The sequence below is a fragment of the Phyllobates terribilis genome, unplaced genomic scaffold (assembly GCF_046119375.1).
Source record: "Phyllobates terribilis strain yellow unplaced genomic scaffold, ASM4611937v1 Scaffold_1__5_contigs__length_1240528914, whole genome shotgun sequence".
In the NCBI taxonomy this organism is placed as follows: domain Eukaryota; kingdom Metazoa; phylum Chordata; class Amphibia; order Anura; family Dendrobatidae; genus Phyllobates; species Phyllobates terribilis.
This window is the reverse complement of record NW_027362761.1, coordinates 1067597958-1067608483: the sequence shown is the minus strand read 5'-3', so window position 1 is coordinate 1067608483 and position 10526 is coordinate 1067597958. Positions and strand designations below refer to the sequence as shown.

The 10526-nt window shown below is 41.6% G+C and overlaps 1 protein-coding gene across 6 annotated transcripts in view; it reads right to left on the bottom strand.

The window, feature by feature from the left end:
* Positions 1 to 6512: 6512 nt before the first annotated feature.
* Positions 6513 to 10526, bottom strand: part of LOC141159456 (uncharacterized) — a 511885-nt gene continuing 507871 nt past the window's right edge. For 3 of the 6 annotated variants that reach the window (XM_073645460.1, XM_073645463.1, XM_073645461.1), the window contains one exon: positions 6513 to 7364. In XM_073645460.1, the coding sequence (XP_073501561.1) occupies positions 7143 to 7364 (222 nt within the window). In that variant the 3' untranslated portion in view covers positions 6513 to 7142. The remainder of the gene's footprint in view (positions 7365 to 10526) is intronic. The other 3 variants (XM_073645462.1, XM_073645459.1, XM_073645464.1) reach the window with 3 other exon arrangements.

Sequence of the window (10526 nt, the reverse complement as noted above, 5' to 3'; positions counted from 1 at the left end):
TTGGACACACTAGTAGTGTGGATAGCAGTGGGGAAGCGGTGTATGTGCTCTAGGTAAATACACTGAGGATCTATTTACTCCTCTTGGACACTTTCGTGTTGATCATGGGAGATGTGCAGTCTGGTGTGTGTGCAAGAAGGTGCACACGATGGTACAGTCTTGGATATTAGATGTCACCGTGGTAGCGGAGCTCCGTTACTTACAGTTGGTTGTCTGTCAGGACTGACAGGAGTTCATTAGCGTCTAGCTATAGGTGCTCCCCAAGTCTCGGTTGGCAGTGGGGGAGAGAGTGGGGGAGCGGTAGGTTATAGAGGTGAGTCGCGCAGGGAGTGTGACAGGGTCCCAGCCGGAGACCAGCTGTTCTCCCTTGCGCTAAGTATCCTCCGTTGATGGTCTGTGGAGGGCGGAAAGGACCTTGGATTGGCGCCTTGTGTCAACGCAGTAGGACCTGCGTGACGTCAGTGCACGTGACACATACCGGTACGGTGGCTGACAGGGACCAAAAGACCAATGCGTTTCAAGAACTACGGTTCTCTTCCTCAGGGCTGTTCAACTGATGTAGGCTGGTCACTTGTATATGCGCGCTGTCCATGATTGATTAGTGGGGGAGGGGTTAGCCTGGTATTCAGATATAGTGAGCTTAAATTGGTGAATGTTTTAGTCATCGTTAAAAGCAAATAACTCAATCTCAGAGTTGAGTCCTTTGGGTTTTAACGTGTCCAGATTGAATATCCACTTGCTTTCAATCCTGGACATTTGTTTTATATAGTCTCCTTTGCGCCATTCTTTATGGACCTTCTGTAGGCCTGTAATGGTGGTGCCCTTTATGGAACCTCCATGTTTTTCAGAGTAATGTCTAGATAGTGGGTGTCCATCAAATTTTTTGGAAATATTGCGCAGATGTTCGTTTGTGCGTACATGTAAGGGGCGTTTGGTTCCACCTATATAAAGTTTATTACACGGACATCGGAGGCCATAAATGACACCTTCAGTATTGCAAGTAATGAAATCTGAAATTGTGTGGGTGGTTTGGCCTTCCGTAATTATTTTCTGTTTTTTGGTGTGCAGCTTCTTGCATGCTGCTCATTTGTTATAGGGGAAAAAACCAACAGTTTCTTTAATGAGTGAGGGTTTATTGTTGATTTGGGGATTGCGAACTGTTGGTGCAATGAGATTACCCAGGTTTTTTGCTTTCCTATGAATAAATCTTGGCTTTGGTGGAATCAGATCACCTATTGTTTTGTCATCATGAAGGATATGCCAGTGTTTGGAAATAATTTTTCTAAGTAAGTGTGTGTTGGAGTTGTATTGGGTTATGATAGAGATATCTGGTTGTTTTGTAAGATCGGTGGTGTCAATTTTGGTAGTATCAATTTTGGTAGTATTGTTCTTAGAGAGGTGTTCTCTGGGCATAGTTTGAATCTGAGTTTTCACTTTATTTAAAAATTGTGGATTGTATCCTTTTTCTAAAAATTTTTTTGTTAATTGTGTAGCTTCTTCGTTGAAGTCCCCAGTGTTGGAGCAGTTTCTGTATAATCGCATATATTGACTGCGTGGGATATTTAGCAACCAACTGGGGAGGTGACAGCTGTCCAAAGAGATGAAGCTGTTAGCGTCCGTTGGTTTCATATATGTTTTTGTATGGATTTTTTGATCTTTGATAAAAATGTTGAGATCTAGGAAATTTACTTGTTTTTGGCTTATGTTGGAGGTGAATTCCAAGAAGAAATTATTGGTATTAATCTCCCTGATGAAGGAGTCTAGAGATTCTTGGTCGCCAGACCATATGAATAGTATGTCGTCGATAAATCTGTGCCACAAGACCAGATTAGGTCTAAGTGTTCCGCCTGGGTGGATGGCTGACTCCTCCCATTTGCCAACATATAAATTGGCATAACTTGGGGCAAATCTCGTCCCCATTGCTGTGCCCCACTGTTGTGTGTAAAAGAGTTTATCGTATTTAAAATAGTTATGCGTGAGTATGAACTTCATACATTCCTTGATAAACATTATTTGTTCTTTAGGTAATTTGTTATGTTTCAAAAGGAAATGTGTGGCTGCGTCGCAGCCCGCATCATGTTGGATTACGGTATATAAGGAAGAGATATCCAGGGTGCCTAGGATGAAGTTGTCACGCCATTGTACTTGTTGTAAAAGCAGGAGTACATGTTGGCTGTCTTTCAAGTATGTCGGCAAGAGAGGTACCAGGTCTTGTAAGTGTTTATCAACATATCTGGATAGGTTTGATGTTAGGCATTGGATACCCGAGATGATAGGTCTGCCTGGAGGATGGGAAAGTGACTTGTGTATTTTTGGTAGATAATAGAATGCTGCAAGGCGTGGGTGAGAAACAGTGATATACTCAAACTCCTGTTTGGTGAGGAAGCCTTTGTCTAGTCCTTTGATAGTTAATGTTTTTAGCTCTTTTAGGTACATATTCGTGGGGTCCTCTCTCATAGTTTTGTATGTTCTTGTGTCGCTAAGTAATCTGTTTGTTTCTATTTGGTATTGTTCTAGGTCAAGTATGACTATACCCCCTCCTTTATCAGCTGGACGTATAATTATGTTCTGATTTTTTTGGAGGAGGTTTATTTCTTTCCTCTCGGAGGCATTAAGGTTGTTTTGGAATTTGTTACATCTTTTGTCGCTTAATTTACGGATGTCTGAGATGACATTGTTTTGGAAACTTTCAAGGGCAGATGAGTATTCGTTAAGTGGATGGAATTTAGATTTGATTTTTAAATTTGTGGGGACATAGTTTAAAGTGAGTGGGTTTTTGGATTCGTTTGTGCACCCTTGGTCCTGATGTTTTAGGTAGTATTTTTTGAGTGCTAGTTTACGCATAAACTGTTTGACTCCAATGAAAGCTTGAAATTTATTGAATCCTGTGGAGGGGGCATATTTAAGACCTTTAGTTAGGAGGTTGATTTCGTTTGGTTTTAGGGTATGTTTGCTGAGATTAAAGATGATATTAACTTTTTTGTTTATATCTTCCGTGTGTGCCTTTTTCTTTTTGGAGAGTTGCTCTCCTCTACATCCCCTCTTGCGTCTATTCTTTGAGCCCTCTGAAAAAAATTTGAGGAACTGGTTTTCTTGCGTACTTGTGGGTGTCTCGAATTACTGTCACGACTTAGTCTCTTTGGGGTGTTATTGGTGGCCATGTCGGGTTGGTCTTCCTCATTAAGTGGGGATTCATTGATAGTTGTTAGAATATCAAATCTATTGTTTAAAGTGGTGGGAGTGGCTGTAGGTTGTGCGACAGCGACTGACATGAGGGGTGGGATTGGGTGGTTAGGGGGGTAGGGGAGGTTAGGTGTGTTTGAATCGGTGTTCGGCCTGTTTTGAATGGGGCTATTGTTCTGGGATCTCTGAGAATGTACCTCTGGAGTGAGGTGTATTGAAAAACACTCTTCAGAGTTGGAAGGGCTTGTTGGTGTGGGCCGATATTACCATTTCCATGTGGGGTTCAACTATAACTCTCAAGCAACAGACTCAAATCTTTCCTTCACTCTTTATGTCAAATCACTCACTCGTGTCACTTACACCTCAAAACCATCTTGGAAATCTATCCTTTTCTTACCTTTGACACTGCAAAGGTCTCATTGCCTCTCTGATTCATTCTCATCTGTTCTATTCAATTAAACGGTCTTCCTCTAACTAAACTTTCTCCTCTCCAATCTATCCTAAATTCACCAGCCAGAGTCATATCTACCACACACCGATGCCTCTATCATGTGCCAGTCGTCATTGCACTGGTGTCACGGGTGTATCAGAGGTGACAGACAGTCGCCCTGCAGTTGGTTGCAGGAGATCTCTACGTTTGGCATTATAGACATCTTCTTAGATGAGAGGCTGTCTCTAGGACCTAGCGGCTACCTCCCTCTGGTAATTAGTTCCCTGGCCTGGGTGTATATATACCTGGTGTGTCTGAGAGGGAGGTGCCGGCCATATTCATTACTATTTGTGAAGGCTTAGCAAGAGCAGTACTTCGTCCTCTCTGGAGCTTGAGGCCGAGTTTGCATTTGTCTGGAGTCGTCTAAAGCTAAGCATTCTCCCCCTGTTTGTCTACCCTTGTTGTCTATAGAGTTTAGTGGAGATCAGCTAGTGCTCATCTCCTCCCATCCCTAGCCTTAACTTTACGCCAGGGAAAGACAGGGCGAGTCACGCGTACGGCTATCGCTGAAGAGGCAATATAGGGACAGTAGTTGAGACAGGGTGACATTAGACCAGACTAGGAGGTCTCCACTCCCCCCTTTCCCTAGTGTCTGGGCTCCCTTTCCCTCTTCCCTCTGTGTTGCACTAAGTCTTTCCTGGCGTGACAACTGGTTACCCCTCTGCTACAGAGTACAATATAAACGAATCATTCTCACCAACAAAGCTCTTCACAGTTCCACACCATCCTACATCTTCCCCGTCATCTCTGTCCACATCCTACCCGTGCTCTCCGTTCCGTTAATGACCTAAGACAAATAACCTCTACAATCTGATTGTCTCACTCCCATCTTCAAAGCTTCTTTTGTGATGAGCCAAGTCTCTGGAATGCACTACCCAGGACAATCCGACTGATTCCCAGTAACCATTGTTTTAAGCATGCTCTAAAAACAGATTTCCTTAGAATTTCCTATTGCCTCATTAATCTTACTATTCACTTTTCTCCCTTCCTAACTTTTCCTCAGAGTCTGGTCCTTCCTATTATCTATTTCACATGCTTCATGCACTCAGTAGTACTTTGAACTTATACTTATACAGATACTGGCTGATGACGGGTTCATGCCGCTTTATTTAAATATCCCTATTCATTTATTATATTGGACCATACACGTAAAGCACTTTTTTACCTTTCGTGTCACTCCTATTTCCTTTTTAGATTGTAAGCTTGCAAGCAGGGCCCTCACTCATCTTGCTTAATAATGTACGGCTTAGTATCGTTTCTACATGTGGCTTCTGATTTGGAAAGTGTTATGGAGTATGTTGGAGCTATGGAAATAAAAATATTTTTATTAATCTACTTATTATTTGAAATACTATGTCTCTGCCAGCATCTCCCTGATCCACTCACCTAGACTGACTGGTTTCTCCTACATGCACACATAGGGAACAGTAAGGTGAGCAGGATGTGGAGAGGCCAGTGGGGACCTACCTCTTCAACTAGTCATTCTAGTCACTTTGACCAGCTTTTTAACTCCTTCACGACATGGCCAATTTCCATTTTTGAGTTTTTGTTTTTTCCTCAACTTCTTCCCATAACTTTTTTTATTTTTCTGTCCACATTGACATATGAGGGCTTTTTTTTTTTAACAAGACGAGTTGTACTTTTGAATGACACCGTTCATTTTACCATATCATGTACTGGAAAATGGGAATAAAATTCCATGTGGAGAGAAATTTAGAAAAAAAACGCAATTCTGACATTGTTTTTTGGAAATAGTTTTTATGGTGTGCATTTTTTGGTAAAAATGACCTCGCAATATTCTGCTTATTAGTACATTTATGGCGATACCAAACATCTCCAGTTTTTTTATTTTAGTGGTGAAAAAAATCAGAAGTTTGCAAAATAAAATTATTATTACAGGAAGGGGACATTGTTACTGGATGAGGGACATTATTACAGGGTGGGGAACATTATTACAGGATGAGGGACATTATTACAGGATAGGGGGCATTATTACAGGGCAGAAGACATTATTTTAGGATGGGGCACATTATTAAAAGAAAGTTGCCAGGAAGGGGGGCATTATTACAGGATGGAGGCCAGAATGGGGGACATTATTACAGGATGAGGCTAGGACGGTGGACATTATTACTGGATGGGGGACATTATTACAGGGTGGGGAACATTATTACAGGATGAGAGACATTATTACAGGATAGGGGACATTATTACAGGGCAGAAGACATTTAAAGATAAGGCACATTATTAAAAGAAAAAGAAATGTGCCAGGAAGGGGGACATTATTGCAGGATGGAGGCCAGAATGGGGGACATTATTACAGGATGAGACTAGGACAAGGGATATTATTACTGGATAAGGCTAGGACAGTGGACATTATTACTGGATGGGGGACATTATTATAGGTTGGGAGACATTCTTACAGGATGGAATACATTATTACAGGATGGGGGGCATTATTACAGGTTGGTGGCCAGAATGGGGGACATTATTACTGAATGGTGGCTAAGACGGGGAACATTATTATAGGATTGAGCCAGGATGGTGGACATTATTCCAGGATGGGGGATACTATTACAAGATAGGGGCCAGGATAGATTACATTATTTCACAGGAATCAGTACATTTGATGAACATGTTGGTGTCGGCCCCGGTACAAATTTTGCACTGGGGCCCATAAGACTCTAGTTACACCACTGGCCACACGCCTGTTGAGCAAGGCAAAGAAAGTGCCTAAAACATTATTAATATGGGGTGAGTTAGGAAAGACAATTTTGGTGCAAATACGTATAGTTTGATAAATATCTATCCTCCCCTTTGAATTTTCCTGGAAATCACTGATTCACACTTGTTAATTGTGTATTTGGAATGTATATACAGGAAATTAGTACTGCCAATTTTTATTTATTTCTTCATTATTTAATTTTTTTAGAGAAATACATTTTACAAAGGCGGATTACTGATGAACAGAACTAAATTTAGTAAATACAACAAGCCTATACATATACTTGCCAAGCAATTTCTCTAGAACAACCATAACAACAAAAAAACATAAGTAACTATTATAAACATATACATATATAAATGCATTAGTTCCGAAAAAATTTTGTTTTTCTGATTTAGTACATAAGATGAATATGTACCATACCTGATATTAAAATATCCTATGTTAACATAGATAAAAACCCAAACCGAAAAATAATGGTGTGTCATGATGACCACCATATGGTGGTAGTGAAAAGTAATATCATGATGAAATAGAAGTAAACATGTATCAGTTATATTTCAAATATCCAGTATCATGTCCAGTATGTATGTTGTAGATACCATGCCATACCAGTGTGTTTTTTCGCATTTTGGAAGAAAACTGCGTTATTAGTATATTATGGCTAGCGCCTGATTGTTAGACACATTACATTACAGACTTAAGCACATTGATCTGAAGGTTGTGCACACAAAAATTCTTTGGCATTTATTTTCTAAGATTTGGGAATTTCATGCCTCCACCTACTGGCTTTCCAATAATCCTTTCCTTGTAGGCTCTCCAGGTTTGCAGAGCGGAGTAACATTCTCTGATCTTTGTCTCTCTTGGAAAACTGTTCGCCAGTTCTTGGGCAAATTGTCTGGACTTAACAGGGGCTTCTGCCAGGAAAAGGTTTGTTGGAATAAAAATGCAGTCAGCACCTTCACTTATCTGCCAAACAAAAGCAATTGTTTCAGAAATTGCCCATAAGGTCATTTAGGAGTTGAAATATACATTGGTGCAGAGCTTGTGAAGACCTCACTTTCTGGACACAGTAACATTAGTAATGGTGTCTAGATAACATAACAGCCACTGATTAACTCTCCTGCCACATTCAGTCCAGAGCCTCTCACCTAGCCAAATCAGTTCTCATACTTTGCACTGACGAGGGCCAACAGCCCGAAACACCGTGTCTGCAAATTGAGATTCTGATTTGGCTTTTATCCTAAGTCATATTGCACGACTCGTTAAAGGGTTGATTGTGACTTGTAGGATTGCTGCTTCCAATAGGTGGCGCTGTAGAGTTCAAGTCCTCTTTTTCTCTGAAGAGGCAATTTGTATATTAAACTGCCACATTCAGAAATAGTTTAGCTGGAATGAATAGAGAGCAAAGTTGTCCATACACTACAGATTGTGGACAGCTCATAATGCAGATTTACATTATATTTTTTGCTGACCACCAGCACCTTTTTGTGACATTAATATGTGTATCAGATGATGGACTTTGTTGAGGGATGTCATTCCTGTAGTGTGACAAATCTGCAACCTGAAAGCCCAGACCAGACCACAGAACAAAGGAGGAAGAATGGTTGTATCAAAGGGGATAGGTAGAGCAGATAGAGAGGGATTCAACAGGGATTAATAAGGATTTAATGGGGGCTGGGCCTAGCAAGAAAAGTAGGGAAGTGACTATGAATAATCGTGGACCTAGGAAAATTAAATGTGCCAACAGCATCAAATGTCTGCTGGCGAATGCAAGAAGTCTGAGAAACAAAATGTGATGTAATGTAATGTAAGCCACAGATTACAATGTGGTGGGCATTACAGTAACCTGACTGAATGAGAGCCATGACTGGTTGACAAATATGGAGGGGTACATAAAGAATAGGGAAGATGAAAAAGTGGTAGGGGTGTGGCTGTGGCTGTGTCTGACCGTACAGGAACATGGTCTGATCATACCACATCTCCTGGGCAGAGGAGGAAACAAGAGTATACAGACAGGACAGTATGTGATCACAGCTGATTCTTTCTGTTAGGTAAAACATTGCTTAAAAACAGCAGTGAAATGTTTTAACTCACAAAAAGAATCAGCTGTGATCTCCTGCTGTCCTGTCTGTATACTCGTTTGCTTCCTCCCCTGCCCAGGAGATGTGGTATGATCAGACCATGTTCCTGTACGGTCAGACACAGCCATTACACAGCACACAGCAGGGGAACATTTATAAGATTATCTCAGCACAGGAGCATTTTATTTAAACAGATCTAATTGTGGAAGTTATTATTATTCCAAGATCTGTTAATTAAAATCAACTTTCGTTCATGGGAAAACCCCTTTGAGACCTGTTCTCAATGATAACATTGGGGGAGCTGCGACAATGTAGAGTCAGTATGGGTAAATATACTTGGGGATGGCAATAATGGAAAGCTGCAAATTGGAGTTTGCTAAAAGCCTCCTAGAATAGCTGAACTGGTGGAGGATGAAATGCTGCAACAAATGAAAAAGGAAGCAAATAATAATAATAACAGCCTTATCATGAGGGATTTTAACTATCCAGACATTCAATGGGACACAGAGAAATAATTGTCTTGAATTGTTGATAAAGGTCAACCAGAAGACTCAGTTGGGTGATTAACCATCCAAAGGAAAGAATTTGCTGGATACAATTTTGTCAAATAGACCAGATACAATATCAGATCTGCATGTCTGTGAGCACTTGGGCAACAGGGAGTTTCAAAATAATATTCAACAGACATAGAATACAGCAGCACTGTGGATCAGTAGTCAGCACTGCAGCTTTTCAGCACTGGAGTCTTGTGTTCAAATCCAACCAAGGACAACATCTGCAAGGAGTTTGTATGTTCTCCCCGTGTTTGTGGGTTTCCTCCAGGTTCTCCGGTTTCCTCCCACACTCCAAGGACCTACTGATAGGGGATCTAGATTTTGAGACTCTAATGGGACAGCGATGATACTGTCTGTTAAGCGCTGTGGAATTAATGGGGCTATATAAGTGAGCAAAAAAACGTTACGAAGAGGAAAAACAAAAACCTGGACTTTAGAAAAGCGAATAAGGGAAGACCTTGGTCTTGCATAATGAGAATCATGTCTGTAAATGGGGATGCTGAAGAAAAATGGGGAGTGTATAAAGATATATTATGAGAATATTGCAATAAGGTAAAAAAATCCAGCAATAAAAAGGAACCATTATGTCTACCCCTAAAAGGGAATCTGTCATCTGGTTTTTGCCACCTAATTGAGAGCAGCTTGATGTAGAGGCAGAGATCCTGATTGAAGAACTTACCAGGCTGCTTTTTGTAGGTTTGATAGAGTCACTGTTTTATGAGCAGGAGATTATCACTAGAGGACTAGTAATCCTGCTGCAATGTAGTTTTCCATATTCATGAACTCTGTATAATCCCGCCCCACCACTGATTTGCAGTTTTTTGCCTATGCACAAGGTACACAGAAAGCTGCCAATCAGTGGTGTGGGTGGGGTTATACAGAACTCAGCATTCAGAGTACTGCTAGATCTGCAGAATTTAAAACAGGGATGTTATAAAAAACTGCAGTAAACATCTCAGTAAGTGATACATTGCTGGAATCAGGCTCTCTGTCTCTGCATTTTGTTGCTCTCACATGGGGTAGCAAAAAACTGGGGACAAATTCCCTTAAAGGACATGACCATTTTAAAACCTTTAAAGAAGTTGTACAGTACTTTATATTACCCCCACAATGTATCCTCCAAGGCCCCTAAGTCTTTTTGTAATTACCTTACGTTGCTGATAATGCCTGTGAGAGGCGCTATCGGTGGCCACTCACAGGCATCACGTGACCCCACGCTGATGCCACGACAAGTGAGGCGTGACTCAGCGCTGGGGTCCATATGGTGGCTGCTGGGTTGTGGGCGGGGTTACCCTCCGCGTCACACCCAGCATTACACCGCGTGCTTTCCCAATGAATGGGGAGAGGCAGAGCGCGCGGTGGTTGCCGGGTGTGACGCGGGGGGTAACCCCGCCCACAGCCTGGCATTCACCTGGAACGCGGAAGACAAAGACTCCCGGCTGCTGCCAGCACTTGTCGTGACGTCAGCGGATGTCAGAGCCGGCTGCAGCCGG